At 50.1% G+C, this 26,980-nt stretch overlaps 14 protein-coding genes across 14 annotated transcripts; 6 read left to right on the forward strand and 8 right to left on the reverse strand.

Moving 5' to 3' along the window:
- Nucleotides 1-48: 48 nt before the first annotated feature.
- Nucleotides 49-1,358, reverse strand: BDW70DRAFT_14288 (CCDC90 family protein). The gene is made up of 3 exons (XM_073738005.1): nucleotides 759-1,358; nucleotides 335-668; nucleotides 49-278 (listed from the first exon to the last, which is right to left on the reverse strand). Exons 1-3 carry the CDS (start codon nucleotides 1,294-1,296, stop codon nucleotides 221-223), a joined length of 930 nt encoding a protein of 309 aa, XP_073591221.1. The 5' UTR covers nucleotides 1,297-1,358; the 3' UTR covers nucleotides 49-220.
- A 145-nt stretch (nucleotides 1,359-1,503) lies between these two features.
- Nucleotides 1,504-2,922, reverse strand: sec53 (phosphomannomutase SEC53). Its single transcript, XM_073738337.1, has 5 exons — nucleotides 2,645-2,922; nucleotides 2,518-2,580; nucleotides 2,145-2,461; nucleotides 2,018-2,092; nucleotides 1,504-1,959 (listed from the first exon to the last, which is right to left on the reverse strand). Exons 1-5 carry the CDS (start codon nucleotides 2,750-2,752, stop codon nucleotides 1,710-1,712), a joined length of 813 nt encoding a protein of 270 aa, XP_073591222.1. The 5' UTR covers nucleotides 2,753-2,922; the 3' UTR covers nucleotides 1,504-1,709.
- Nucleotides 2,923-3,085: 163 nt separating this feature from the next.
- BDW70DRAFT_144901 (putative DnaJ chaperone (Caj1)) lies at nucleotides 3,086-4,314 on the reverse strand. The gene is made up of 4 exons (XM_073738338.1): nucleotides 4,029-4,314; nucleotides 3,959-3,973; nucleotides 3,850-3,910; nucleotides 3,086-3,797 (listed from the first exon to the last, which is right to left on the reverse strand). Exons 1-4 carry the CDS (start codon nucleotides 4,033-4,035, stop codon nucleotides 3,245-3,247), a joined length of 636 nt encoding a protein of 211 aa, XP_073591223.1. The 5' UTR covers nucleotides 4,036-4,314; the 3' UTR covers nucleotides 3,086-3,244.
- Nucleotides 4,315-4,342: 28 nt separating this feature from the next.
- On the forward strand, nucleotides 4,343-5,718 carry BDW70DRAFT_144903 (uncharacterized protein). The gene is made up of 2 exons (XM_073738339.1): nucleotides 4,343-4,694; nucleotides 4,755-5,718. Exon 2 carries the CDS (start codon nucleotides 5,019-5,021, stop codon nucleotides 5,493-5,495), a length of 477 nt encoding a protein of 158 aa, XP_073591224.1. The 5' UTR covers nucleotides 4,343-4,694; nucleotides 4,755-5,018; the 3' UTR covers nucleotides 5,496-5,718.
- Nucleotides 5,719-5,737: 19 nt separating this feature from the next.
- Nucleotides 5,738-7,289, reverse strand: BDW70DRAFT_144905 (putative endoplasmic reticulum DnaJ domain protein Erj5). Its single transcript, XM_073738340.1, has 3 exons — nucleotides 7,083-7,289; nucleotides 6,962-7,027; nucleotides 5,738-6,907 (listed from the first exon to the last, which is right to left on the reverse strand). The coding sequence occupies exons 1-3, from the start codon at nucleotides 7,153-7,155 to the stop codon at nucleotides 5,859-5,861; spliced, it is 1,188 nt and encodes a 395-aa protein (XP_073591225.1). The 5' UTR covers nucleotides 7,156-7,289; the 3' UTR covers nucleotides 5,738-5,858.
- A 1,633-nt stretch (nucleotides 7,290-8,922) lies between these two features.
- Nucleotides 8,923-9,447, forward strand: BDW70DRAFT_164506 (putative COPII vesicles protein Yip3; the record flags this gene model as incomplete). The annotated part of the gene is made up of 1 exon (XM_073741484.1): nucleotides 8,923-9,447. One exon carries the CDS (start codon nucleotides 8,923-8,925, stop codon nucleotides 9,445-9,447), a length of 525 nt encoding a protein of 174 aa, XP_073591226.1.
- On the forward strand, nucleotides 9,146-10,596 carry BDW70DRAFT_14323 (uncharacterized protein). Its single transcript, XM_073738077.1, has one exon. The coding sequence runs from the start codon at nucleotides 9,474-9,476 to the stop codon at nucleotides 10,488-10,490; it is 1,017 nt and encodes a 338-aa protein (XP_073591227.1). The 5' UTR covers nucleotides 9,146-9,473; the 3' UTR covers nucleotides 10,491-10,596.
- A 487-nt stretch (nucleotides 10,597-11,083) lies between these two features.
- On the forward strand, nucleotides 11,084-12,342 carry BDW70DRAFT_14342 (Frag1/DRAM/Sfk1 family protein). The gene is made up of 5 exons (XM_073738098.1): nucleotides 11,084-11,242; nucleotides 11,299-11,380; nucleotides 11,433-11,702; nucleotides 11,772-11,977; nucleotides 12,030-12,342. Exons 1-5 carry the CDS (start codon nucleotides 11,188-11,190, stop codon nucleotides 12,242-12,244), a joined length of 828 nt encoding a protein of 275 aa, XP_073591228.1. The 5' UTR covers nucleotides 11,084-11,187; the 3' UTR covers nucleotides 12,245-12,342.
- A 98-nt stretch (nucleotides 12,343-12,440) lies between these two features.
- On the reverse strand, nucleotides 12,441-13,308 carry ptyA (putative tyrosine/serine protein phosphatase; the record flags this gene model as incomplete). The annotated part of the gene is made up of 2 exons (XM_073739792.1): nucleotides 12,441-12,984; nucleotides 13,049-13,308. 2 exons carry the CDS (start codon nucleotides 13,306-13,308, stop codon nucleotides 12,441-12,443), a joined length of 804 nt encoding a protein of 267 aa, XP_073591229.1.
- Nucleotides 13,309-14,047: 739 nt separating this feature from the next.
- Nucleotides 14,048-15,844, forward strand: BDW70DRAFT_154216 (cytochrome P450; the record flags this gene model as incomplete). Its single annotated transcript, XM_073739793.1, has 3 exons — nucleotides 14,048-14,167; nucleotides 14,211-14,701; nucleotides 14,764-15,844. 3 exons carry the CDS (start codon nucleotides 14,048-14,050, stop codon nucleotides 15,842-15,844), a joined length of 1,692 nt encoding a protein of 563 aa, XP_073591230.1.
- A 203-nt stretch (nucleotides 15,845-16,047) lies between these two features.
- On the forward strand, nucleotides 16,048-17,093 carry BDW70DRAFT_14346 (uncharacterized protein). Its single transcript, XM_073738105.1, has 2 exons — nucleotides 16,048-16,096; nucleotides 16,180-17,093. The coding sequence occupies exon 2, from the start codon at nucleotides 16,334-16,336 to the stop codon at nucleotides 16,892-16,894; it is 561 nt and encodes a 186-aa protein (XP_073591231.1). The 5' UTR covers nucleotides 16,048-16,096; nucleotides 16,180-16,333; the 3' UTR covers nucleotides 16,895-17,093.
- A 2,446-nt stretch (nucleotides 17,094-19,539) lies between these two features.
- BDW70DRAFT_14433 (uncharacterized protein) lies at nucleotides 19,540-20,410 on the reverse strand. Its single transcript, XM_073738233.1, has 3 exons — nucleotides 20,134-20,410; nucleotides 19,928-20,063; nucleotides 19,540-19,843 (listed from the first exon to the last, which is right to left on the reverse strand). The coding sequence occupies exons 1-3, from the start codon at nucleotides 20,248-20,250 to the stop codon at nucleotides 19,659-19,661; spliced, it is 438 nt and encodes a 145-aa protein (XP_073591232.1). The 5' UTR covers nucleotides 20,251-20,410; the 3' UTR covers nucleotides 19,540-19,658.
- A 331-nt stretch (nucleotides 20,411-20,741) lies between these two features.
- BDW70DRAFT_144913 (uncharacterized protein) lies at nucleotides 20,742-23,820 on the reverse strand. Its single transcript, XM_073738341.1, has 4 exons — nucleotides 23,374-23,820; nucleotides 23,229-23,309; nucleotides 21,897-23,165; nucleotides 20,742-21,848 (listed from the first exon to the last, which is right to left on the reverse strand). Exons 1-4 carry the CDS (start codon nucleotides 23,444-23,446, stop codon nucleotides 20,938-20,940), a joined length of 2,334 nt encoding a protein of 777 aa, XP_073591233.1. The 5' UTR covers nucleotides 23,447-23,820; the 3' UTR covers nucleotides 20,742-20,937.
- A 366-nt stretch (nucleotides 23,821-24,186) lies between these two features.
- On the reverse strand, nucleotides 24,187-26,157 carry BDW70DRAFT_164513 (putative MFS transporter; the record flags this gene model as incomplete). The annotated part of the gene is made up of 6 exons (XM_073741485.1): nucleotides 24,187-24,257; nucleotides 24,309-24,476; nucleotides 24,513-24,933; nucleotides 24,979-25,851; nucleotides 25,913-26,049; nucleotides 26,115-26,157. The coding sequence occupies 6 exons, from the start codon at nucleotides 26,155-26,157 to the stop codon at nucleotides 24,187-24,189; spliced, it is 1,713 nt and encodes a 570-aa protein (XP_073591234.1).
- Between the last annotated feature and the right edge of the window lie 823 nt (nucleotides 26,158-26,980).

Below are 26,980 nucleotides of genomic sequence, written 5' to 3' on the forward strand. Positions count from 1 at the left end.
AAAAAAAAAAAAAAAAAAAAAAAAAAAAAAAAAAAAAAAAAAGCACTGGTCGCTTCCAAGATCATTGTACCCTGAGACAAAGGAAAAGAAGAAAGCGAGCGCTACATAACCTCGGCACCATGCAATGCAAACATCGTAGTATATGATACAGCGAACTGGCACTAAGGACCAGCTCTTTTGCGCAATCGCCTATGCACTCGGCCCGATTGACAGCAATGGCTTACATCAGAAGACGCCAGGCACCGAGAATCAAAGCAGCAGTACCAGTGCAGACACCCCTAAAACAGTTTGTTAGCGAGTTTCTAAAATCCAATACAGAGAAAGAAAGCCATACATAAGCCACTGTAATGTAGAGAACTTAACGGCCTCCACACGCTCCCTTAGACCTGCAACTTCTTGTTCAATTCTTGTTTCTGTCTCCTTGATGCGCATCTCTTGGCTGTTCGCTTCTTCCCGAATACGACCCTTTTCAAGGTTAAGGTCGAGACGTACGGAGGCCTGAGTGCGTCCTATCTCATCCCGAAGTCGTGAATTAAGTTTCGCTAGGTCGGCGGCAATCTTTTCGTGCGACGAGCGTATGAGTTGTGCCTCAGTCGAATCTGCGTTTAACAATTCGGAGCGGAGTTTGGCAAAGTCAACTTTCTGAGTATAGGCTGATCTCTCGGTATCTAGAATTCGGGAGGAGATCAGTATTATTCCGAAAACCTCCTCCGCGGCGCGTTCTCAACAGCCGCCGAAGAGTCAGAAGGCCGACTAACCTTCTCTCAGAACCATTGTTCGGGTGAGATTTTGAATTGACTCCTGGATAACATCATTAAGGACCCTCATCATGGCGACAGCCTGCTCTTCACTAAATCCCTCGTCCTTGAGCCGCTGGACGAACTTCAGCGTATCGAAATGGTGGTCTCGCTTCCTCGGCGCCGAAGCATGAAAAGCCCGACGGGCTGGCTTAAAGGTCGCAACATAGACCCCATTATGGCGGATGGGAGCGCCAACGGGCTGTGTACTCTGGGACTTAGTCTTGTGGGATATCGAGTGCGGAAAGCGTTGAGCGATTGAAGTCGAAGTAAAGTTTCGAGATACCGTGGAGAACGTCGCAGCTGACTGCGAGAAAACTTGTAATTGTGTTTGCCATGTGAAGGTAATCCAACCTTGTGGGGACTGCTTCTGCTTCCTTCCCGCAGGGAGGGGAGCGGAATGAGATGCTGTGAGGCTCGTTCGAGTCGATGAGGCGTTCCACGTCAGGCGGGGAAGAACCGAGCGTGGAAGCTCAGCAACAGACTTTTGAGGAGCCATTTCTGAGTATCTCACAGAATGGGGTATAGCGGGAGGTAGGGTCGGTATTGTTAGCTTGCACAGTATGACAGCGATCGAATGGTCGGGTGATGGAAGTCCCCATATTCTTCTAAAAGCACATTCCGGGCGGCCGATGACTAAGCTGGTGCCGTCTGGCGTAGTCAATATAATTATAGTTGACCTATGCTTTACGCTCAGTGTCCGATATTTCTCATTTTAAGTGCATCAATATTTGTCAGTGAACAGACATCTCCTATGGGGCTCAATATGATCTAGCCATGGTACAGTTAGATCTTGGGACTTTAGCGACATGATATGTACGGCACATAGTTCGAGAATTATATTCTTCTATTAATGTATAGTGAGTGATATCAAGAAACGTTTCTGCAGCGGACGCTTCGAAGCAATGCACTTCAAAGTTGGAATAATTCCCTAAGTTGTCTCAAGCAGTCTTCCGGATCCTTAACGGAGTGCCCGATGGTCCTGGCGTCGTCGTAGATCTCGAAGTCGTTACCGCCAGGGAAAGTTTTGTCACCAAAGAAGTGAATCGTCTTGTAGTCAATACCCGAGATCTCTTTCTCGGCCTCGACATGTCTCAGACAATATGTCTTGTCCCAGCCGGTAGGGAAAACATCGAAGGAGATCTGACCGCCAATGGAGTAGCTGTTGGGAAGAGTAGTCAGCGTCAGAATATTAACATAGGCCACTATCGCAACTTTACCTGAGACCGTAATCGGGAAATTCCTTCTTCAGAGCTTCCACGAATGGACCTCTGATGTTGTGCACCCGATCGTATCTGTGGCCACTGTCAGAACACCGGTTACGGCACAAATCCCAAAGAAGCATACTCTTGAAATTCGTTTCGCTCCTCAACAGAAGCATTTCTGCCAATAGGGCTGACATTGATCATTCCGTTTCGGAACTCAATGAAGGTACCGCGCTTCTTTGGAATGTCCAGGTCCGCGATGTATCTGAGGATGAAGTTCACCAACTTCTGGTACTTCTCCTCCCCAATCCATTGAATGAAGCTGTTACCGGTGAGGGGCTTTCCTAAGCGGTAGGCTGTCAAACCGTTCTCGGCGAAGCAGAAGTCGAAGAGGGAAGTAACGTCGACGCTCGAGGAACCGAGTTGTTCTTGTTGCTTGGAGAAGTCGGAACCGCCAACCTAAGACCTGAAATGAGACGGCCAATCCTCAGTGCAGGATATTCAAGAGGACTAACGGAGCCAATGGCACACTTTTGCCGCAACTGCGAAAGCACCTGGAGCATCTCCTCTGTGGCGTGCTAGTAATGCAGGCGCCTTATTAGCATTTAAAGTTTCATAATATGGAGTCCGATACGCACTTACCCTTCTTGCAGGCGTCAAGGTATTGTCAACATCGAAAAGACAAATCGTGCCCTTCAATGGACGGTTTTCCAGAGCGGGATAGACCCCGGCACCTTCGACGGTAGACATAATGCTGGCGATGTGAAGGTAACAGAACAATATTAACCCAAGATAATCTCGAAGTTCAAATAGCAAATACGCCGAGAAAGAATAACGACTTGAGGTAATTGAAGAGGACGAAATGTACAAATGCAGGGAGAATAATGTGCCTGACTCCTGACCGCTTGCGGTGAGAGAGGGGCAGTGGGGGCCTAGACAAAAGCAAACGGTGCCCCGAAATTCGAGGCAGGGAGGCGGTCAATTGAAAGATCCCGGCCTAGATCAGCCGCCAGCGTGGGTCGGCTTATCGATAGATCGACCTGGAGGGATGGCTGAAATGTACTCTTTAAGGAAGGTAGTTAATTTAAGGTGGAAGAAAAATACACACTTAAGACACAAAGTTGTATCACACACATGGATAATCAAAACGTTAACACATGGAAAACACAATATCTGGAGATATTATAAGTCAATGGTCACTGGGGTATAGCTTGAGCACTTCTATAAGAAGAAAAAAAAACCTCATTGCCCCATAGTATGCTGGAAGACTTTAGCCGCCAGTTGGCTCAGAAGCCGTGCGCGGTCGGTCGCTGGCAGCTCCAAGAAAACTTCATAGACACTTTTGCCCCGAGCATCTCGGACAGCCCCTAGGCGGTTCCCAGCAACAGCACCAGCTATAGCCCCCGGGGCATTCCCCACAATGAACCCAAGAGCAGCACCACTGGCGCCCCCAACAATCGACCAAAAATGCGACACTGCTCCTTGTGCACCCGCACCATCCATACCCTCTTCCCGGAGCATCTCCTCGAACACAGATCCAAACTGCTCGTTTGATCTCTCTTCACGGTCTGCAGAACCGAATCCAAATGATGACCAGAATCCACCCTCTCCGCCGGGTACTCCTTCATCATCTTCCATCTCTTGTTCGAGGTTCCTTCTCGCATCATATTCTCGTCGGCGGGTATCGTCGGAAAGGGTATAGTATGCATCGTTGATCTCCTGGAACTTTCGTGTCCGCGCCGACTTCTCAGGCGATCCTTCTGGTACTCGGTCAGGATGCGATTTCAAGGATTCTCTGCACACATTAGCACTTCTATGGCACACCGGTGAAGGGCATGCATGCACACCTCTTGTAGGCAGTGCGAATCTCTTGCTGACTGGCGGTGGGGGCAACGCCCAATACTTTATCTATTCCGAGGGTAAGAAGCTACTTGTTGGCGTAAGTTTTGGTCTTACAGTAATCAGGGAGTTCTGTTCATAAGACGTCAGCGGGCGTTGCAGATAAGTTGATCTGAATCGGACTTACTCGGCATCCTGTTCAATCGCTAGACTGACAAGGGAGAACGTGAAAGCGAGAACGATAGCTGCCAAACCTAGGTAATACCCGCAGTAAGGAAGCGAGGCAGGTAAAGAGTGAAGGAGGAAGGACGAAGAGCAAGATCTGAGATGCTGAAGCCAGATAACTGTATAGTAGACAAGACGCGATGACGTCGGTGGTTCAGACAATGACAGTGTGGACGAGAACCGCAGATCCAAAGTGCTGTAAGCGGACTGGTTAACCCTATCTACCCAGTTAGCGGCTCAGACCGAATCTACTCCGTACTTGACTATATAAGCCTGAGATTATTGAAAGGCGTTACACTTTATGGCTGTCCGAACCCCTCCAGGCAATAATCATATGACGGGTTGTCTGGCTTGAGACAACCCGCTGCCTGAGGCTTTGATTGCTGTAGCCCCTGAGGGTTACACCAATCACCAGCGAGAAGGGGCAGAACTAAAGCTGCGAGTGCCAGCCACCGACTTTGTCGCAACAGGGGCTCCCTCGGTCTCGCCAAACGATGGATGTTCGGTCTCCGCTCAAGGCTGATCAGACTTTCTCTCACCTTCTGCAACGCTTTTTGACGGATGCTCCACGGCGTGTAAGTAATTGTTCCTCCAGCTTGTCCATCGGTACACTTGTTCCATGCTCTCGGTATGTTCATCTGCCCGGTTGTATCATTGCACGCGGCTGATCTGATTAATTTCCTGAAAGAAGTGGTGGAGACAATAATCAATGCAGAACGGAGCCTAAGACTGTGTTTTGCAGAAAGGACCCCGCAACTGCTCTATGATTGCTTGAGCAAGTCGTCGCATCGAGAAGCAGGCACAGATACTTGGAAACTCAATCGCTCCAAGAGGAAAGGGAAGAACTGTCAAGCAGTCAATTGACCGTCGTTAAGCACATCGACGTTCGATATTGGGAGCCAACAGACAAGCAACTCGCCATCTCACTATTTGATCATCATACAAGTTCAAAATGGGCTGGTTCGACGGCCGGTCCTCTATTTCGACATCTGGCGCCTATGTCCGGAAGCGCTCAGATCGGTCCCCTTCTCGTCGGTCCACTACTGGCTATTCCACCCACCACAGCCGTCATTCTGCACCATCGATCTTTGATTTCGGCAGTACTCGTGGACGCTCAAGCCCGTCTGTGTTCTCTTCCTCTTCGCGAAGGGCACGTCCTCGCTCTGGGTTCATTCACCGCGTGGTCCGCTACATCAGGCGTTTATTCCGTGACATCGTCAATTATGCGCGGCGTCATCCGGTGAAAGTTTTCATGCTGGTTGTCGTTCCCTTGATCACGAGCGGTGTGCTTGTCAAGCTCTTCTCCATGATCGGAATCCATCTGCCGAAGCATATATTCGGAGGCGGCTCTTCGCGCTCCGGTAGTGACGGCGGCGGCATGGCCAGCAACATCAATGGACTGATGAACATTGCGAAGATGCTAATGTAGGCAACGGGCGAGTCTGTATGCCTTGTTCTGTAGCACAGAGGGATTAAAGGTTGGGCATGATGAAGCACTCATTTAACGAAGGTCATGATCATGACTTATGTACGACGATGATATTATTACTTGTTTAGTCTCTCATTGGCACCTGATGCTCTCCAGAACTACTGCAGCTTTATTAGAATAGAAGTCGGGAGTTTACTTGCAAATCACGTAATAGGAATTAAACCTATTTCTACACGTTGCTGTTTCCACATAATAATACGGGCTATACATTCCTAAGACTACTATCTGCTTAAGTGCTACTAAATACAAAAATAATTTTCACCCAGCCTCAGCCCAGCAATTGCAGTCTACCCAACGCGGCCGCTACGAACGTTTCCCTCTTCGGCGAGCGGCCGCGCCCCTAGAAGAAACAGCAGAGCTAGATTGACCCGGCTGCTCCACAATGTCGACTTGCTCGTCCTCTGAAGCAGCTTCGTCGTCCACCGCGCTAGACCCTCCGAGCTGGCCAACAGTCTTTCGATATATCCAACAGGGCAGCCTAAAGATCATAGTATCACGCAGGGTCGGGCGCTGGATCTCTTCAAGATCAAGCAAGAATTCCTGGCGCTCACCATCCTCAGTCTCCTCCTCCAAGAATACATTCCCGACAGAATCGACAATGAGCACTTTTCCGTTCTCAGCAATGACTCGCTTTCTCTCCCCAGTCGACTCAACCGTCTCGCCTGTGGGGGTAGAAGTTCCGCTCCTACGGGAACCTGTCTTCGTACTTCCCTTCTTTTCCTTGCGGTTTTCGCGGTCCATCATCCGCTTTTGCCGACGGTTCATCGGCATGGCACCGGCGTTGGCAGCATTGGCAGCATTGGCAGCATCGGGAGTTGGGACAGGGGCCGGGGAAGCCGCCCCGCCAATGCCGCGAATACCAAGCTCATCACCCCATGCAGCTCTCCTAGCTTGGCGAATATAGCGGTCAACAAAGTCCCGTTGACGCTTCCAACTGAGGATAAGAGCTCCGTAATGAGCACCGCCGCCAAAAACTAGGAACAGCCCGATGAGGACAGATCCAAGTCCGGGACGGAACCGAGAGTAGTAATAACCGGTACCTCTCCACTTCGGGAAACCGTTCTTCAGGAAGTAGTCGTAGCGCTCACGACCTGGACCACGGAGGATGTTCGCAACGATGTTCAGGCGTTGGGCGCGCTCGTGGGCCTCCTTGACGGCGGCATCAATTTCTCGCTTGGAGGGACCGCGGTTGACATGTACGCCCTTCTGGTTGGTCTTAGATTTGCTCTTGTTTTTCGAGCTGTTGGCAATGAAAGAACGCTTGACTTTGTCGGGGTGGAGCAGTCTTGACATTTTACGGTAGGCTTTGTTCAAATCATCCTGATTCGCGTTTTGTTTAACTCCTAGAAAGTCTGGACGTTCTCGTTAGGGTCTGATTTAGTTCGATAGGGCTTTCGAGAAGGTACCGTAAAATGTAACATTTGCGCCTTCTGTTGCGGTAACTTCATCATGGAGACGGAAAATCTCATAGTCTGATAGTAGAACCAAAGTTAGCCTGATTCGCAATGTCAATTGACATTAACCGACCTTCTTTCGTCCAAGCCGCAGCGAGAACGAAGAGGACCGTGAACAGGAACAGACGGAGTGTTGCTGTCTTCATTGTGGAAACGTTGCGGGAGCGGTCAAAGCTCCAAGGCCCGGCGGCGTTGGGGCAGATGCGATAATTTTTTATGACAGGACGAATAAATACGATTGAACCAAAAGTATTATTCCATCATCAGCGCTGACCCTTCGATGTTGTTGTCTCGCGACTCCAACTGAGCACACTTGGAAATTCTGGCCTCTAGAAAATAAATAGGAAGGCGGTCAAAACTGCTCCGCTCGCCGCAAGACGATACTAGGCCGCCCGATTGATAGTGGGCCGCGGTCCAGAACAAATTACTCCGTATTGGACCTCAAGAGTACTTCATAGTAGTCCACTCTTACCTGGTATCACGGACACTCATCTAGACAGGGACAGCTCAAGTACGTCTTAGGCATGTGGATCAACGTGCATCCTTGACGTGTCTACCCCAAGCTGGGCGACGAGAGGTGTTTCAGGATGCCCTACGGATCATTGCTGGAGGCCGGCCCGTCCACTGCTTGTACGCGGACAGAAATTGCAGAAACCTATTAACAGATCTCCTACCAGACTGCTTTTATGAAAGACGAATGATTTACTCTCAGATTGCATTCTGTAGGTTGACCTTCTGGTACCTGATAGGAGTATCCGGATAACCAGCAGTTGACTGGTATGACAAGTCTATTGGATTGAGCGCCAATATGGCGCTCAGATCCTTCTTGTCGACCAAACCAAGAGCACTATCATCAGCATGGTCCGTCAACCAGGAGGTGTAGAAATAATCGATGCAGTTGATAAGTCATGATGGCGCAAGCCTAATGTAGCTGGTAGAAAAGACATGAGGAGCTGTGGCATGCCCCATATCCACGGGCATTGCTGCTCCCCGGCAGATGTGTGTGATTGAGAGCCAACCAGTCATTCTGTATGCATTTACTTCTCAGCTTGCTGGAACATCGCATTGCATCTCAATGGCGACATCTACGACAGCGCATACACATGTTTACTTGGAGAATTGATTGGGCGTTTTACCACTCCAATGGGACTCCAGGCACTGTTCCCTGTAATGATACCTGACATCATAAATGATCCACGCTTGGAAAACGACGTGTACCAATCATGAGACTGAACCTAGAGCATTAAGAGCAATACCATTACTTTGATAACAATAGGACGAGTTATAGATGTCTTGAGTCGTGCGCCGGGTCTATAAATCCTGGGTGTGTCCACCTCACCTAATCCAGTATCTGTACCATCGACAACTTCAGGATGGACCTGGGCCTTGAGACAAATTAGTCGTCTGCGAGAATCGAAAGCCTTCTGATTCTCTTAGTCTCGGCCCTCAGACGGCGAGGCTACGAGACATTTTCGAATACGTGACCTTTGGCATTGGCCGAAGGGCAACATTCCGCGCTCAGCGAGAAGCTCTATTCCGGCCGTTACATTGTCGTCTGGAATATGATCATCGCAACCGGGATTACAAGCTCAGTTCGGCTTCTTTAATTCTCCGCTTGCCCCCGTCAACTGGAAAACATTATTCTTTACAAGAGGATACTTCTCTCTTTGATGCTGGGGTGGCTGGCGGCAACAAGACCGATAAGATACGGGGCCCAAAGAGGCTAAACGCTTTTCGTTCCTGCCAACTTGACACTTGGGCAATAATTTCAGCCTCGACTTAGGCACCCCTTTTCCTTCAGTTCTCATCAACACACATTTCTTCCAGTCACTATAGAACTTCTTGTCTCCTTCTCAGAGACCTCTATACTTCTCTCTCTTATCGAAAACGCATCATATCTCTTACGTTCCACAATGAGCTCGATCCAGATTCCCATCGACGCGATTACCTCGCGATTCGGAGATCGGTTCAACAGTCTTCGCTCCCAGTCACTAGGATCACGGTTTGCCAATCTTCGTCCAATTTCTGAGTTTCTAGACTTCAAGCGACTCTCAAAGCCTGCCAATTTCGGCGAGGCCCAAAGCCGGGTCAACTACAATCTGTCCTACTTCTCGAGCAACTATGCCGCCATCTTCGTGTTGCTCAGTGTCTACAGCCTCTTGACCAACCCGCTGCTACTTTTTGTCATCTTCCTGGTCAGTGGTGGCCTTTGGGGTATTGGAAAGCTTGGCGGCCGTGATCTCGACCTAGGATTTGCCCGATTCAATACCTCTCAACTCTACACTGGACTGCTAATTGTCGCGGTGCCCCTGGGTTTCTGGGCTTCTCCCATTGCCACGTTTCTCTGGCTCATTGGAGCTACTGGCGTGACTGTATTCGGTCATGCCGCGTTCATGGATAAGCCTATTGAGAATGCTTTTTCCGAGGAGGCGGTCTAGGTGGTCGGCCGCGAGCTCCTTATGGTATGCCCCATTGGGGAAGACCACCAGGGGCACATCTGGGGAGACAGAACGGAAGGCGGGGTGGACAGTTGGTGGATGGTGCGATGCGAGTAGAGGAGCCGAGTGGTGAAGCGGAGGGTCAGTTTGGTTCGCGAAGTAATCGACTGGACACAAGACAATTAGCTGGGCTACGGGATAGGGGGGGCATACTGCGGAGCTCTGTGCTGGAACACGACGACGGGCAGGGTCCATTTGAGGGTGCAGATTACGACATGTACGAAGACACGAATAAAACAGTTGCGTATGCGGTTCAGTTGGCGATGAAGGACAATGAAGACTGGTTGGTGGAGCGGGCGTTGGAGCGCATTCGACGCGCACATTCTGAAGGGCACAAGAACGTCACGCTTTCTAATAGGGAACTTGAGGCGCTGGAGCGGAGGCGACTACAGGCGGCACCAGATTCGGCTGAAAGTCAACAAGTGAAGGGGTCTGGAAGCGATATTGGCGCCGCACCCGCTTCGCCATACCCCTTGGATACCAGTATCTATGACACTTGGGCCAGGACAAGCGCATCAGTTAGTCCGCAATCGTCGACGACGACGCTCCGATCAACCCACCAGCCACCTTACCTTAGCTCTGCGAGTCGCCCGTCGGTGTTTCATGCGCCTCCTGCGATTCCCGGCTCCCTTCCAGATGATTACCAACAGATACCTCTGCACCAAACAGCGCAACTGAGCGAGTCCCGTCACATCCTGCACCATCCAATCGACCCTCAATGCGGGTCTCCGACACGTCTAGCAAAGACGCCGTATACCAGCGCTCGGCCGCACGCTTTGCATGGTTCGCCGGACCTTGGAGCGCTGGCAGCGAGATCCGTTACCAACAGACAGAGCGAGAGCGATAAGAGCAGTCCTCGAAAACGCAGCCCAGCCAGCAGTGGCGATTACATTCCGGTGGTGGAAGTCATAAAACACAAAGTGCCCAGCTCACCTACCCGTGTGATTAACGGGGGCATCCGCCAACGCGTGAGCCGACCATGAATTCCCAGCTCTGTGCTCCTTCATTCTTTGTTTAGATTCTTGTTTATGGTTTAAACTCGCGGGCATGGAGTTTAAATAGAGGTCTTTATTCTTACCTACTTATAATAATCTGGACATAGTTATCCTCTTACACGAGTACCATTAGAAAAAAATTTCATGTAGTATGAGGTTCTTTAGAGCCCAGGTTCCCGAATCACGAAGTCTTCTGAGAGCGGAGTTAAGAAAGCCGGGTTCCGGGAGGGCTCTCACAACCACAACAATGACGTTGATCTCCGAAGGCAGCAGTGAAGTCATCCCTGCCTGCAGATCCGAACACGACTTCGCCATGTTCAGTTTTAGTCAGTTTGGTGGCTGATTCAGGCCAGTTGACCATTTGCCAAGAGAAACGGCTCTTGGAATCATTGAGTAACTCCTCTGATCACTGTGTCGTGAGCCAGCCACATCCGCAGCTTCCGCTATGCTTTCCCGTTGTTGCTTTCGTGAGCTAGTGGCTCCACGCACCCGAGTCCCGACTTATACCTACCCATGGTGCTCCCAGCATACGTAATACCCCGGCGCTCCTGATTTTTATATTATGATTGTTCTCCTTACTGGAGTCCCTACGATCTCCCCGTTCGACCTCTCCACCACACAATATTCTTTCCCAACCGCCGTGCGCAATCGTAGGTGGTAGGCGCAGTTCTATATACAAGACAAGATGTGGATTATTTCTTTCTGGATCTTCCCCGTGATTTCGGCGTGCATGTGGATAGGTACGTCAACACGACACGAGTTAGGAGTCGACAGCAGGAGCAACTAACACATGTAGCCATGCTCGCCGCAATGCTGGGAACCTGGTGCGTCCAAGGCTACCCTATCTACTCGAGCATGGAAACAGGACAAACAATCGCGTGAGTAATTTGGAACCTCCCATCGCAAGTATCTGTCTAAACGGTTTCGCAGGTATATATCAGACGTCGGCGCGCAGGGTCTCAAGCCGCTGTTCATCACCGGTAGCGTTATCACAGTCGTGTTCCTCGACCTCTCGTTCGTCTCAGAGCGATGGCTGCGACATTCCGGGCAGCTGGTACCGAACAAAGGGCGTTTTGACAAGTTTTGCGCTATCGCGTCTATATTTTTTTCGGTCGCCGGCGCTTTGGGCTTGATTCTTTTATCTGTCTATGACACCCTTCGACATCCGCATCTACACAGTGGCTTTCTGGCGATGTTCCTGTGAGTTGTTGCGCCTTGCATTGCGGAAACTGTGTAACAGCAGGATTGGGCTAATGAACCGTCATGTAGTGTTGCATATCTTGTCAGCGCTATCCTCATCTGCATTGAGTACCTTCGTATTGGCATCTTCTACCGCTCCCAGCATCGTATCCTATTGGCCAGTTTTGCGATTAAGGCCTTCTTCATCGTTGTTGAGGTCGCCCTGGCGATTGCCTTTGGTATCTGCGGGTGGCATAGGCCGCATCGCAGGAATGCAGCTGCGGTGCTCGAATGGGGTATGGATTTCACTTCCTTTAATAAAACTCCTGCTAACTATGGACGTTATAGTAATCGCGCTAGTCTTTACATTTTACGTCCTCTCTTTTGTGGTCGATTTGTTACCGTCCGTTCGCACGCGAAACCACGTACCTCAAGGCGAGAAGCGCATAAACTCCGCCCACTCGGATCATCCCGAGATGGTGTACGAAGAGCCCCTAACGCAGGATTCAGCCGGGCCGAACGCCAATAGGAACACCAACTATTACCGGGGGGCGCACGTTTAGTTTCATTTTAAGTTTGTGTAGCTTTTGCATTTGGCCTTTCATCGGTTGCGGGTTCGAGATACACTTTAGACACTTTGGACTTGGACTCGGATTACGGTTATGATTTACGACATATATAGGTAACGGTAATTATAAAGCTTGGATACATTTCTCCCTTTTGACGCTCTATATTCCAAACATTCAAACGTCCAATCCGTCACGCCAACAACCGCCTCCTCAAGTCCTCCAAAGTCCCCTCGTCAACGCCCACCGACACCAGATACTCCCTGACACCACCATACTTCTCTTTAATGAAGGTCGCAACCCTCTGAGTAAAATCTTTAGGACATCGCGCATACTCCTCGTCCAGCCCTATTGCTCTAATTTCCTTCATCCGCTCTTCCTTCTCCTCGCTCGATTCATTCTCCAGTTCTTTCTCGGAGAGCACGTACTCGCTTGCTATGAATTCGGCATCAACGACGCCGGTTAAAAGGAGCGAGAGAAGGACTATAAGGCCTGTCCGGTCCTTTCCTTGTGTGCAGTGGATTAATACGCCAGCTGAAGATGCAGATGTAGACGAGTCGGTCGCTATGTCCGTGTCTACTGATGAAAGAATGTCAAATATCTGCTTTATTTCGCCCTTGCTCGCTTCAAGAGTATCAATCGCCAGCCCGGTCAAGCCAGCAGGCTTCATGACATGCTCCCCGACGATGCGCACGGCGTCTTGCCTGTATCCTGCTGCTACATATGCGAGGACTTTTCTGCGCGCTGTCAGCACTCACACGACATTATTGTAGAGCGCGCTGAGAATAGGAATGTACAGACGTGAAATTCCACCAGTCTAACCGCCACAAAAGCTGTCGCTCGAACCCCTTTCCCGTAAGACTAATCAGATGGCGTCGGGCGCCTGATTCTGTGTCGTCGAGGGAGGGGAGATGGATGTATCCATCTTCATCCTGGGGCTGGGAGTCGGAGGAGCCGGTGGGGATGTTGTGTCTGCGCTTGTGTTTCTTAATGGCCATCTGATGTTCTGTTCTGTAAGGTTTGAGTATGAAGGTAGGTAGCAAATAGTGTAGTGAGCACATACGTAGAGCGCAGATCGATGACGGTTGAAATGTGCAAGTCGTCTGTTAGACGGCGAATATCCTTCTCGGTAGCTTCATCGAGCTGGTACATATTTCTTCATTAGCATACGTTATACATGCAAGTATAATTCGCGAAAAGCAGTCATCGGACGAGTCGACTGTTGACTCGGGCGGCCACATGGTATGGAGATAGGGGTCATACCCGAGCACTGCGGAAGAGGACACCCTCTTTCAGAATTCTGTCCATGTTAGCATGAGACTCTATACTCTGATACAACTGAAATTTTGAGCATACTTTCGCCCGGCGATTTTGTTGATGGTGCGGCCGACATCGCGGAAATTGATGATGTTGCCGAAGGGGCGGTCGAGGTCGAAACTCATGATGGTGAGTATGGAAGGATGCGAGCAATGACTAGCAAAAGCAAATGGCCTATCTCAAGCTAATATGCACATAGGCCTACACAGTACATGGTAATAAATCCTGATAGCGAATTGAGGAGACGAACCGATGCATAGGTAAGCACAATGCACCAGCCTCCAGCCTCGTGTCTCCAGTTCTCCTCCAGCTCTTCGGCCTAAGCTGTTTTAATAACCCGTGGAGCGGCTCTAACAACAACGAATTCCAGCCCCTGGCCCCCATTACCGTCATTGGCCTAAAGCTGGTCCATCATGCTGATTCTTGTCTTAAGCTGATTGACATATTGAGCCATTTACCTAGCTCGCCAGTGGTTGAGCCATCATGGCCGTCATTAATCTCGTGCTGACGCTCAGCATCCCGCTGCTGACAGTCATAGGATACGGTTTATACTGCGGCTTTCAACACCGTCGCAAGATCAATGAGTTGCGGAAACGAGGCATCGTACGTATCTCACCATTCATTGCGATGTAGCTAATGATCTCAGCCCATGCCCAAGGATTGGAGCTGGCTCACGGGCCATCTCCTCTGCCTGAAGAAATATACTGATCGCCTACCAGCCGATGCGCATGTCCTCTTGCCGATTCATGAACTGGCCGTGGAGTTTGCCGACACTGAAATGTTCCTGATGGATACCTGGCCGGTGTTTCCTGCACTCGTTATGGTCTATGACCCGGATGCCGCACTGCAAATCTCAACCAAGTACAATCTGCCCAAGTCTGCTATTTTTCCCAGTCTGATGCATCCAATCACCGGCGGGCCGAGTATGGTATCGATGAACGATGCCGAATGGAAGAAATGGCGTTCGAACTTTAATCCTGGCTTCAGTGCTGGGAATATGGTTGACCAGGTGTCGACTGTCGTTGACTCGGTTCAGGTCTTTTGTGATATCCTACGTGAGAAGGCCGGGACAGGGCTGGTTCATCTGGACGACCTGACGACCCGACTGACGATGGAGGTCATACTCAAGGTGACCCTGTGAGATAACAACGACAGCCTTCCTTCCTGTTTTGTAAGCCACATCTCTGATTGGGCTCTAGTGATATGGATTCGAACTATCAACGCTCTGATAACGAATTGGTGCACGCGCTAAATACTATCACGAAATGGCACTCGTTCTGGGACCCCCGCGTCCGTGCAAATCCGCTGCGGCCCCTGGTTCAAAAATACTACGGCCGTGTCATGGATAGGTGCATCCGGAAAGAACTCGACAAGAGGTTTGCAGAGATGCAACAAGGCCGGCGCGCGGCCTCGACTTCCAAACGCGTTAAATCGGTTATCGCCCTCGCTCTCGAGGCATACTTGGCTGATTACCTCCAGAAAGACGGCAAAGCAAGCAAGCTAGACGACACTTTCGCACAATACGCAACCCACCAGATCCGCCTCTTTCTGTTTGCCGGCAATGACACCACATCCAGTAGTATTGTCTACGTGTATCATATGCTCTCAAAACACCCCGAAGCGTTAGCTCGGATGCGACAAGAGCACGATCATATCTTCGGCACAGTCCCGTCTGCCGCAGCGCAACTTTTAAAGTCGAACCCAGCTCTCCTAAATCAGTGCCCTTACACTCTAGCTGTCATCAAAGAAACCCTACGTCTATTTCCCCCGGCCTCAACTACACGCGAGGGGCGCGACGGAGTCACCCTCACCGACCGCCTTGGGAATAGCTATCAACTAGACCATACCATTGGCGCAGAAATCCTCCATCCAACCATCCACAAAAATCCCCGACTCTGGCTTCAAGCAGAAGAATTCATCCCGGAGCGCTGGCTTGTTGGTCCCGGGCATGAACTCTATCCGAATCCGGCTGCATGGCGCCCGTTTGAGCACGGGCCGCGGAACTGTATCGGGCAAACCCTGGTCTATAACGAGATGCGGATAGTCATGGTGATGACTGCGAGGACGCTCGATATCAGACCCGCGTATGACGAGTGGGATGCAATGAATGCAGCAAACGAAGGGCTTCTGCCAAAACTTGCTAGATGGCTGGGAATTGGAGGTAGTCCGCTCAAGACTGTGCACGGCGAGAGAGCGTATCAGACTGAGAAGGCTGGAACACATCCGGCCGATGGATATCCGTGCCATGTTGAGTTGCGCAGTGGCTCTCCAATCTCCTAACGCTCCCTCGCACAAATACTCCATCTACACTCTTCAGACATTATCATCATGCCCCCTCGAAATCTTAGAAGGCGAAGCTCCTCCTTCTCCCTCTGCGGCTCCCTTCCATTAGAGATATACGTCCTTTCACAGTAGGACTTCCCCAGACCAGCACCAGCTTGAGCATACCCCGCACCAACATCAGAGACCCCCTTCTGAGCGCCGCACCCGTCTACTCCGGCAATTCCTCAAGCTGAGAAGCAAGGTCGAGAGGTGCGCCCTTTTTTTGTTTTCTCTCTTTTCTTTCTGATATTCACGTTAGTTCATATCTAATTCTTGGGTGTGAACTGTTACAGCCCTACAACACGCAATTTCAATCCGAACAAGGAGAAAGCCGCCCGATCCTCACCCATATCGACACAATCCTCCGCCCACTCCGCCCCGAGCATCTCCGGCCCTATGCAGACTACGCAGGCTCACTAGACGAAGGCCTGTATCTGCGCCTTTGCTATGACGACTCAAAAGAAAAAGCCCACAAGGCCGTCTGGGCGGGGAATCTCGACGCAGCATTCGTCGGCCCGGATGGGATTATTCTTGACTATAGGGAAATATTCGGCCCGCGCTCATCTGTTGCGGATGCGTTGGTGGTTTTCCCTGAGCGGGTTACGAATATTGGTGGGGTGGGACATATCCAGGCCAGAGAGAGGCCGTTGGAAGGCAGCTTTGAGTCTTGGACAGGGTGAAGAGGACGAGAACCAAGAAAATGAGGGAAAGGGACAGAATCTAATGCGCTATGCAGCGTACCATGCGGCTTGTGTGGTGACGCATTTGTTTGTGGAGGATGAGGAGGCGCTTGATGGTGTAGGGCTGCTGCATATGTTTCTGGATGGTTGTGGGAATGTGGTGAGGCAGTGGCAGATAGATGATGAGGGAGGAATTACGATCTTCGATGGGACCCGGGAGGATAGTGTATGGAAAGAGGAGGACTGCGCAAGAAGTGGAGAGTTGGGGCCTGCTTATCGTACTGGAGGGGTGAGAGGGCCGCCATATTCGGTTTTGAGGCAGTCCTGACGGTATCTGTGGAATCAGGATTTCTGATCGGTTACTTGAACCTCCACCGGCTAGGTATGCTGAGGTCTGGGATTGCTTACGTATATACTCTTTATGGTGCTCTATCTGGAGGCCGTTGAGCGATCTTACACCACTATATATAGCTTTCGCAAATAGAAAGCGAGAGTGACTGGCAAACAATCTAAATGACCGACTCTAGTTCTACACATATCCCTTCTAGCTCTGCTGAACATCTCGCAAATCCGAGCTGAGCATCGCGTATGATCGATATCTTCAGGGAGAGGCCACGAGGATTTATCTCAGTGGCTGCGTATATATCCGCGTAAGCCTTGTAGTAATTCACGGCAAAAGAAAAGATAATGGAAGACATACTCATACTCTTGATCTCCCACCTTCCATGTATATATATATATATTCAGAAGGCCGTATTTGTCAAAAAGAGAAAAAAGAAAAAAAAAAATGCCAAAAACATACAACAGCTGGGATTCGCATGTGGTCACCCACCATACTACTAACCAGCCGGCGTGTGGCTTAAGTACGGCTGAGCGGACGGGAAGCCCTGTTTTCCACACCCTGTGGTCGTATGTACCGGAATTTTTTTGCTAATGACTTATATAGAACAAAACCATGCTCTGGTGCTGATGCCAGAATTTGTCCCAAATAACTATAGGGGTTGTACAGCAAGAAAGCTTGGATAGAAAATTCAGGGAGTTTCGTGCTGTATTTCTGACAGTACTATCTCTGATTAAAAGCATGTTTATTCTGCAACTCCACCTACTTATCCCTTCCCTAAACTTATTCCTCCTGTGTGCCCAGTACAGAGGAGAATGCACAGCTTCTTTCCAGTCAAAATTTATTAGTAATAGAATAGCTGCGTCTAAACCATGTTTTGACAGCCTGCGGCGGCCTATATACAGCACTGCTGCTCCCTATATCTCCAAATTTTAGACAAATTCCCAATCTTATCCCTGTCACGGCGCTGCAGGCCGTGATACCGAGTCAGTATCGCTTACACCGACTTCTGCCAACTTTGACCACCTATCTGTTATGGGCTAAACCCCAGGATAAGGGCTCAGGCATGGCCTTCGCTGATATATAGGACGCTAGATGCAACTGATCATTCTGATCAGTTGTCTTGTACCTTTTTAGTCCAGCGGCCTGACCTATACTAGCGCATAGGAACCCAGCCGTTACACTATCAATAGAAGTTAGGCTTCGCTTCGTAAGGACATCCCACAAATGATCCCTTCGTGTACATAATTCTCTTCTCCATGCTTAGTATTCTGAATATGAGCGCCAGGATGGTTGTTTGAATGTTCTGATTGGCTTGCCGTCATAAATGCTATAAAAAAAGTATTAAAAACTGAAGAAGCTCTATCTACATATCTTCAGGCTGTTATGACACGCCTAGGATCAAACCGCCAAGCGCGTCACGGGTTGCTCTCAGCAAATGGAATCAGGGAATGACGTGAACCAATGTCAGCGTAGCCTGACCAGGCACAAACCCGAGAATGACTGACATAAGAATAACGTGACTCGTCACGTTATCAGGTAGATGCCAAGGGATTGTAGATTGGCAGATTATCTACAAATGTCGATGGTCTACAACTCTACAAAAGAGGTGTCTCTACAACAGGATGAACGGATATATAAGGACGCTCGTTACCTCTGTAGTTAGTTTAGATCTTCGCGATCAATGCCACTTGTTATCTCAGAGTTACCTTTAGCATCTCAACTCGTACGCACTCAACTCTACAAGATATAGAGCCGTTGCTGTATATCTTGGCCCTGCTTTCTCTCGTGAGCTTCACCAAGGACCGTGACTAGTCTTCATACTAGTTGGACGAGGCTAAGGAACAGAGAAAGGTAAGTCAATCGAGGCCACGAAGCTTACCACAGAGCAACCAGGGATAGGAAAGGGATTTGAAGAGGCAGACCCTTTCCGTAACACAGGCTTGGAAATAATAGTAGAGGCCTAAAATTTACTTCTTATCTTTCTCACCGGCACTCAGCCTAGACTTAGTATCACCTCTAAAAACCAACACCCTCAGGGCTTATTGCACTTCGGTTATGATAGCAGTCAATATAGAAGGGAGAAAAAATGAAATAAAAAACATACAACAGTAGGGATTCGCATGTGGTCACCCACCATACTACTAACCTACCGGCGTGTGGCTTAAGTACGGCTGAGCGGACGGGAAGCCCTGTTCTCCACACCCTATGGTCGTATGTACTAGATTCAGTAGTAGAAAGTTTGATATGGGTTCTATACTAGGATCTCTACAGCTGTATTTGAACGACATTCTCGAGTTGGATTAGAGCTTGGTTCCTTGTCAGTTGGCAATTAGAAAAGCAACAAAGGTACATGCAAGAACATCAACAAAAGAAAACAAACTCATAGAAGCACTCGATTGAATGATCAGCTATAGTTGGGATGAAGCACTGTCGAGAAATTAGCAACATACAGGGCCACAGCGAATATCAAGCCCGGGGCTTGGGGCTTGAGGCTCTGCCCACCCTCAGGGCAGTCGATATCTCACCATCTGGTACAATACTAAACCACTTATACGGACGATGGTTTCTGTTGGCAGCTGACACCTGAGCAGGGCATTTAAAGCTGGTGGGATCATTGTTTGAGATACTGGGTTTTAATGTCGGGTTCAGAAATATAAAATCAAATGCAAGATCTACTCCAATCTCCATTAGAATCATCCTCCCATCTTGCGACCCACGCCTACTCATTATATCCAGCGACAAAGCCGACCTATAATCTCGCCCTAACCCTCGCTAACCCCACGTTCCCGACACCCACAGCCAAAACCCCAGCCTGCACAACTCCATCAATGACCGCAAGACCGGCCCCTCCTGCCCCGGCACTCTGCAGCGTAGCAAACGTAGATCCGGCTGCGACATTGCCAACTACACCCTGTGCGCTGGCAGCAAGGGAGCCTAGTTACGGAGCACCACATCAATAGTCAGATCATGATTATCAGGTAGACAGGAAAAGAACGAATTGAAACATAGGGCACGAACAAGCTTGCACACCACCAGGACCAAACCCAAGAATAGAAAGCGTCGGGGCAACCACTAAGCCTGGGGCAGCGATAACAGCAATCCCGGCTGCAGTTGACGCTGCTGACCCTGGGTTCTTAGCGGCCCATTCGGCGGCCTATGCCCAGCCCAGGTGGTTAGTGAGAATGGTACTTCAAGTCAGATTATAGTGGATGGCAAGAACATACCAGAGCGGCTAAACTTGCGAAGCCCTCTAAGACAGGCTGTCCATATGTGACTGCGATCTTAGTCCCTTCAGTAGAAGCTTTATGGACGGTTTTGACCCCGTTGGAGACAAGTTGCATGGACAGATTGAGAGCGGACTTTGGATGCGATGCTGTGAATTTCAATCAAGAACCAGAATATAGCTATCAAATGGTGTATGGGCTCAAGAGAGGGGTGGAAGAGATGAACTGAGACAGTTACTGAGGTGATGAAGTTGAAAAGTGAAGGAAGTGGGACTGCGGAGGAAGGGCGCAGGTGTTACAGCTGCCGAGTGAACTTCACCAACAGTTACCCAGTGCTCCAGTTGCCCAGCACCATAGCAGACCCAGGGACCAACCAGCGGCCTTTATAGACAACATCTGCCGCAGCTACTAATATCTGCGGTCGACGTAAGACCGTCAGCGCAAGACCATCCGTTGGCTGACACGCGGGTGTTGGAGTCCTGGCGCCAAACATGTCTGTGGGGTATGCACTCGATTGAATCAGAAAGACAGCTGACTATACCCAGTAATCAGAGGCATCCTGGCTGCCCAGAAATGCTCTGAGAGACTACTGATGACAACGCAAGTACTTTCTAGTTGACATCCTAGATGCATAGACCATTGAAATAACATACACAATATGACAACAGATAACCAATATCCAAGCCCTAACTCGACCTCTTCTAGAAGGACATGGCCCCCCCAGAACATACAATGAACCAGTAAAACACACCAAACAATATAAACAACAAGGTGATATATTGCAAAGATAGATAACAAAAGCCACTAAAGATCCTCGGAAAAGCGCGACTCCCGAACTGTACTGTTAACACTGCTCCGGCGTTTATTGACGAGGTCCCCCATAGAAGGGGGTGGGGGCAGGGGCTCGGCGTCTTCGCGGTCTTCTTCCTCCTTTACTTTCTCAACCGACGGCGCAGGCAGTTCGTGGACCGAGTCCTCCTTCTCCTGCTGTTGTCTGCTGCTTTCGGCAACTCCCTTCGACTCTGCTTCTGCAGTGGGCTCGCTAGGCTTCTTCGGCGTGTCGTCAGAGGCGCTCCCAGCTCGACGGTTGAGGTCCTCTGCCGTGACGGGGTTCGACCTCAACGGCCCTCTGCGCGACTGGTCTTGATCGCTTACAGGTCCATGCGCCGGTTGTTTATGTACCTCCGCAGTCTCTGTTCTGCCATTATCCGCCTCCTGCGGAATATTAATGTGCTCGGTCCTCTCGCCCTCAGAGATGGCAGCAGTATCCTGCGCGGGCTCGCGTGTTCCGTTGGTTTCTTTCGACGGTCCACTGGAACGACGGCCAAGTTTTTCTTTGAACCAATTCTTGAATTTCGTTTCTCGTCTTAAGACGCTGTCCTCCGAAGCTGTCTTTTCGAGTCGAGGCTGAGCAGCTTCCACGGGGACGTCAGCAGCACTGTTGTCTTGCTGTGCCACATGCTGTGCCGTTGGCTGCTCGGTAGGACGAGCAACTTCCTCAGGCATAATAGCAGCACCGCTGGCTCGCGGTTCCGTGGTTTGTTCGGTAGGATGAGCAGCTTCCACAGCGACAGCAGCAGCACCGTTAGTTCCCTCTTTCGTGAGTTGGTCAGAAACCTGATCTGCTCCAGACTCAGCGGAAGGCAGATGTCTTGATCTTCGTTTCCAGGGCCAAGCCTTTTCTCCCTTGGATCTTGCATTTTGCCTCAGGTATTCTGTTTCAGTTAGACACCCTTCTCAAGAAAGCAATAAGAAGAACTTGCCTTGATGACGTTCTTCCTCCGCTCGTATATCAGCTTCGCGCTCTCGCTCGATCGCCGCAAGACGCTGCCTCTGCTCCTCATCAAGACGCGCCTCCAACTCCCGAGCTCTCTGTGTTTCCGCAATGTCCTCAATCTCATCGAGAGTAGGCTTAAGTCGGGAGCGAGCCACGTCTTCTACTTCGGACATTTCCACGTACCTACGACCGCCGATATTGACTTTATTTGCGAGCATGTATTGCGTGTCAATGTCCTGAATGCCCTTCTGCGCCCGCTCTGCTGCCTTTCCATCCAGATATTTCTGCAAGGCGACCGACTGTTCAGCTTCACCACTATACAAACGCTTGTCCATATCTTGGATCGCTGCGTCGACATTTTTTTTTGCGAGTTCCAGAAGTGAAGCTCGGTCGTTTCGTCTCTTCTCATTCCTCTTCTCGTCGACTGCATTAAGCTTGGACCGCAGAGTCGACATCTGAGTTCGTATCTCCCTGGACCTTTCCTGATCGAATTGGTCCGTTTCGTTTGAAACCCTGCGTCTGCGAAGAGCAAGACTCGAGCGTGTACCTTGCGGTTCAACCCCATAATAGTTTCGATAAGCGGCTGCCTCATCCTCAAGGTCAGCCAATTTCTCAGCAGCTCGTTTCTCGGCGACACCGTGCAGGTTCATCGCCTGGCCGAGCATTAACGTGCTTGCCTGTCGCAAAGCCGCAGAGTCTCGAGTGGGAATCGAAGCAGCCCGTTGAGAGCGAGTAGTAGAACTACTTTGAAGTCCCCCATCCTTGGCCTCCATAGTTCCATACATATCTTTTGCCATCGACATGGAAGCTGCCTCCAGTATACTCTTTCGCCGTAGCTCTTCCAACTCTGGGGCCACAGGTGGCGTGGCAGTGAAGAGCTTCCGATCAAGGTGGGCATTTTGAATCCTGCTGGCTCTCATGGCTCTGTCTAAATCGTCAAAAGGATCGTCCGCCCCCTCTGTCGCCGCTATACTCGTCCTAGCACCCACACTCGCATGCGCAGCATCGGATGGCGCAGATTCGGCCCTCTTCCTGTTACCATGTGTTGCCGGCAAACTTTGATCCTTGAGAGCATACATCGCAGCCTGATACGGATATCCTCCTTGCGGTGACGACTCTGTTTTTCGCCGGTCGGTGGCGCGCGAGACTGACGCGGTATGTCTGAGTCCGGGTTCCTGCTTCCTTGCATGCGCCATCAGCGCGGCTGCAGCCGATGCGTCACTAAGCCGAACACCAAATCCAGCCGCTTTTGAAACTGTAGGTGCGAACTGAAGTCAGACCCGCCATTTTTCCACAAAAATATATAGGTGTCGCCTACCGGCTGGGTCAGATTCCGATGGCGGTTGACGGAGAGCGAGGCTCCGCTCCGGATGGGTGACATAGAGGGCGGCAGTCGCAGCTGCAATTGAAAGTGTATATTAGTATGGAACACTCTTGTAGATAGCAATAGTTGAGAAAGTTACCTTGATCCGCTAGCCGGGCGGAGCGGGTGTGCGGTATCCGCTGCTGGATGGGGTTCTGCTCGACAGTGGCCATGATATGAAAGGAGAATTAGGTACAGCCGAGATAGTCATTCCTGAGCGAAGCCAGAGAGACGACGACGATAGATGAAAGGAGAGGGGCGGCTGTAGGGCAGATTGATGGCCGAAAGTCAAAAGAGCAAGCAGTCGGTGATCGGTGACGTAGTGATTTCGCTTTCACAGGCAGGTTGCAGAGCGGCGGTCGTCGGATGGCGACAAAGGGTCAACTTCAAGTTCAGCGGCTGAACCTTATGCAGTAGTAGTAGGATTACCAGCATGGCGAACCGATCACAGTGTCTCATGAAATCGAGTCCCTGATGTCATGAAGCCACAAGGATGTGAGTGTGACATCTGGAAGGCAAATTCTTGGGTCGAGTGGGCTGACAGAAGCCAGCATTCCAGTGCAGGCCGTTTCCGTACTCGTCATGTCTCACAGCCGCTTCTTTGGGCTCTTTAGTTCATCATGATACGTGTGAAGTCGATTGGTTCCAGGGATGAACGTGTTCGATCGGGATATAAGCTTATCTGTTACCTAGGTGGGTAGCTCGCGCGCTGCGTCCGTTAGTAGTCAAGATCTTCGGTCCACATAGATCAACAAGTTAATAGTAATACAACGCTATCAGAATATTAAAACATTATTAAAGAGCATATTCCCAGCCCCTTTATTACTTGAATCATTAAAACGGTGCTCATGGACACCCATACGTTTGACGAAGTCCTCCCATCTCCTGCTAAAGCCACCTCTTCCCCCAGAAATCACCACAACCTTAGCAGCTTTAGAATGTCATACCGCGAGAAGAAAAACCGATTCCATTTGCCGAAAATGTCTGCAGGCTCGAGTTAGTAGCGACGCTTGATTTATAATGAGGGGGACTTACACATAGGAATGCTCAAAGCACAGATAGCCACCTGAATACTTGAAATCGCCATGAACGGCTTTTTGACATACGCTTCCACGAGCCAGTCATAAGTATAAAAGGTCAAGACAAAGCTGAAGATGTTTTTGAATATCAACATGCACGTAAAGGCCTCGATGACAATGTTCCCTGATACCGGTTAGTATGAGCTCCTTTTCTGCCGACTTGGATACTTGCGGTGAGCATCGACAATATACAAGGCGCTGGCGACAGCACCCATCACCATCCCGCTTACCACGCAGCCGAAAAACACGTCGGGTGGCAGCCAGCCGTAGTGTGCGGCATCATTGGCCGTGATTCCAAAACCGTACATACCGATGCCGCAGAAGATCAATTGGAAGATTACAAGGAGGATACGAAATTCGGGTTCGTATCTCCCCTTGTTGAACTTGATCATGATATTGTTCATAAAATCGGACAGCAGCCCTGACAACACGAGTCCCACCATGGCACCAATGAAGGCACCTGCGTACATGTATCCAGTCTTATCCTCTTCGAACCAAAGCGGACCACTCATAAATATAGCAGCCAAAGTGACGCCGATGAATACCGTCCATCCAATGATAACACCTTGTATCAAGCAAGCCTGTCAAGTCAGAACGAGCATTCTTCGATGCGGTGACGGTCTTACCCAGAGTACTGCGGGATGGAAGAACAGTGGGAACGGACGCAGCAGAAGTTTCCACCAATGTTCGTCGGTCTTTCTTCCATTAAAAAGCTTCAGGGTTTGTACATAGGAGACCTTAGTAAGTATACTCCTTTGCGTCGGCGGCTCTTGGCTAGCAACGTCAAGTGAAGACTCCCCATTGCTAGTTGATGACTGCTTCGGCTCACGCAAATCGGCCTCGTCTTGGGCTTTTCGAGATTCGGCGTGCTGGCAACTCTCTGTTCTGTCACGGTCATGAAAATCCGGTTCTAAGTAATTTAGGCGTCTAAAGGCTGTCTCTGGTACCAAGAATATCGTGAGGGGCAAGGCTGCCGCTGTGAATATAGCAAGGAGATAAAATGTCCATTCCCAACCTAAAGTTTTTGTGATCTTACCCGCTGCGACTGGTGTGAGAAATGCAGCTCCGAATACCGCAACGTTGGATAAGGCCATTCTTTTGCCCCGTTGGTGCACATAAAACAAGTCATCGACAACAGCGTTTGTTAGGGCTTCGAACGGAGCCAGAGCAACGCCCTGAAAAATACGAGCCCAGAGAAGACTCTGGTAATTCATCCCACTGCCTCCAGCCCATACACAGCTCGCCACCATGAGTATATGCCCAAGCACGAAGAGGTGGCGCTTGCCCCATACTCTGGCAGTCGGAACGATAAGGATCCCCGCGATTCCAGTTCCGCAGAGGTGGTATCCTGTTAGGAGGGCGATGGACATGAAGCTTTTTCTGTAGTACCTCGAGAGCGTGACAGTTCCTGCCGCCATTACGGAACTTGTTGTAGCGCAGAGAACTGCAACGAGGGAGAGAGCAAAAATAGTCAGATCGCGCTTCCATAACGGCCAATTCTATGCAGCCCCTTGGTTAGTGATAGTAGCTCAATGGCTGCGTGCAAGTCTTCCAACGTACCAGTGGATCGTTTGGATCATCACTAGGCTGCGGAACAAGAAGTATGGGTTCTGATCCAGAACGATCATACTTCAATTCTGTGTGATAGTTAGAGGGTTGACTCTCGACGCGCTCCTTTTCATAGATATCAACGGTGCCTGAACCGAGGATGAATAGATTAGCTCCGGAATAAAAGACCATGTGTCCTGCCATCTGATCGTACCAGGAACTTGTCGTCCTTTTACATCCACAATACCGAGACCCATAGTGACAACCAAGACAGACTCAGCTAGGCTGGGCTAGACGAGAGGACTGCGAAGTGCCCGGTGGCCTAACGACCCAATTATCGACGGATTGGTAATTGAATTTATTTGATTGCGGGATTAAGCTGAGAACATATAGGCGGAAAAGAACATGCTGCAACAGATGCTGACAGTTCACTTCTCAGTGGTTGTGTTGTCGGACGGGGTCAAAATTGGATCGAGGAGAGGCTGGAGGGTAGAAACCAACAAGACGGCGCAGCGAAACGTAAGGGCGCACTGTCAAACTCACTCCTCACCGAGAAGGTTCTCTGAAGCGGAATATCGACGAGAAAGCGGAGAAAGGCCGTGCACCTGCAATCAAGTGGGTGATTAGAGCTTGGGATCTGAGCTTGGTATCTAATTAACACTCCTATCTCTGGATAGTCTAGTTGTAGGAATATCTCCCCGGGGTATAAGTGCGGGGAGGGGAGGGGAAACGCAGTCACTAGGACTCCTCTTATTGTGGCGTCTCTTAGCCGGGCTCAACGATTTTGTACACAGTGAGAGATTTACCCGTATCCTGATCTTCTTAATTACCTGGGTTCCAGCCAGGGCGATGTTGGCAAGCCAGTTGAGAACCCCCATTCTGGCCACTGACTCGTCGGTTCTGACCAGCAGGAACCCCTAGAATATCTGACAGTGGACATGTCCAACCATCCAGCCTCAGATATCTCTAGCCATAAGTAAATCTCAACACCACGGCGCTGACTACCAAGCCAGTACAACCGTTTGAAGACATGCCTAAAAGAACATTCTTCCGCTGATCATTTGAGGCCCGAGGTTTGGG

The sequence above is a fragment of the Aspergillus foveolatus genome (assembly GCF_047715535.1).
Source record: "Aspergillus foveolatus strain CBS 279.81 unplaced genomic scaffold BDW70scaffold_113, whole genome shotgun sequence".
NCBI classification, from domain to species: Eukaryota; Fungi; Ascomycota; class Eurotiomycetes; order Eurotiales; family Aspergillaceae; genus Aspergillus; species Aspergillus foveolatus.

Coding starts and splice junctions, on each gene's coding strand:
- BDW70DRAFT_144903 (XM_073738339.1), top strand. CDS start 5,019: ATGGGCTGGTTCGACGGCCGGTCCTCTATTTCGACATCTGGCGCCTAT.
- BDW70DRAFT_14346 (XM_073738105.1), top strand. CDS start 16,334: ATGACGACTCAAAAGAAAAAGCCCACAAGGCCGTCTGGGCGGGGAATC.
- BDW70DRAFT_144913 (XM_073738341.1), bottom strand. CDS start 23,446: ATGGCCACTGTCGAGCAGAACCCCATCCAGCAGCGGATACCGCACACC. Junction 23,166..23,228: donor ATCGGAATCTGACCCAGCCG/GTAGGCGACACC, acceptor TCGCACCTACAG/TTTCAAAAGCGGCTGGATTT. Junction 21,849..21,896: donor GGAGGAAGAACGTCATCAAG/GCAAGTTCTTCT, acceptor TAACTGAAACAG/AATACCTGAGGCAAAATGCA.
- BDW70DRAFT_14342 (XM_073738098.1), top strand. CDS start 11,188: ATGTGGATTATTTCTTTCTGGATCTTCCCCGTGATTTCGGCGTGCATG. Junction 11,243..11,298: donor TTCGGCGTGCATGTGGATAG/GTACGTCAACAC, acceptor TAACACATGTAG/CCATGCTCGCCGCAATGCTG. Junction 11,978..12,029: donor AGCTGCGGTGCTCGAATGGG/GTATGGATTTCA, acceptor TGGACGTTATAG/TAATCGCGCTAGTCTTTACA.
- BDW70DRAFT_14323 (XM_073738077.1), top strand. CDS start 9,474: ATGCCCCATTGGGGAAGACCACCAGGGGCACATCTGGGGAGACAGAAC.
- BDW70DRAFT_144901 (XM_073738338.1), bottom strand. Junction 3,798..3,849: donor ATTCGCACTGCCTACAAGAG/GTGTGCATGCAT, acceptor TAATGTGTGCAG/AGAATCCTTGAAATCGCATC.
- BDW70DRAFT_14288 (XM_073738005.1), bottom strand. CDS start 1,296: ATGGCTCCTCAAAAGTCTGTTGCTGAGCTTCCACGCTCGGTTCTTCCC. Junction 669..758: donor AACAATGGTTCTGAGAGAAG/GTTAGTCGGCCT, acceptor CCCGAATTCTAG/ATACCGAGAGATCAGCCTAT. Junction 279..334: donor TCTACATTACAGTGGCTTAT/GTATGGCTTTCT, acceptor AAACTGTTTTAG/GGGTGTCTGCACTGGTACTG.
- BDW70DRAFT_144905 (XM_073738340.1), bottom strand. CDS start 7,155: ATGAAGACAGCAACACTCCGTCTGTTCCTGTTCACGGTCCTCTTCGTT. Junction 7,028..7,082: donor TGCGGCTTGGACGAAAGAAG/GTCGGTTAATGT, acceptor TTCTACTATCAG/ACTATGAGATTTTCCGTCTC. Junction 6,908..6,961: donor CGCAAATGTTACATTTTACG/GTACCTTCTCGA, acceptor GAGAACGTCCAG/ACTTTCTAGGAGTTAAACAA.
- BDW70DRAFT_14433 (XM_073738233.1), bottom strand. CDS start 20,250: ATGCAACTTGTCTCCAACGGGGTCAAAACCGTCCATAAAGCTTCTACT. Junction 20,064..20,133: donor TCGCAAGTTTAGCCGCTCTG/GTATGTTCTTGC, acceptor GGCTGGGCATAG/GCCGCCGAATGGGCCGCTAA. Junction 19,844..19,927: donor TCCTGGTGGTGTGCAAGCTT/GTTCGTGCCCTA, acceptor CTCCGTAACTAG/GCTCCCTTGCTGCCAGCGCA.
- sec53 (XM_073738337.1), bottom strand. CDS start 2,752: ATGTCTACCGTCGAAGGTGCCGGGGTCTATCCCGCTCTGGAAAACCGT. Junction 2,093..2,144: donor GAGCGAAACGAATTTCAAGA/GTATGCTTCTTT, acceptor CAGTGGCCACAG/ATACGATCGGGTGCACAACA. Junction 1,960..2,017: donor TTTCCCGATTACGGTCTCAG/GTAAAGTTGCGA, acceptor TCTTCCCAACAG/CTACTCCATTGGCGGTCAGA.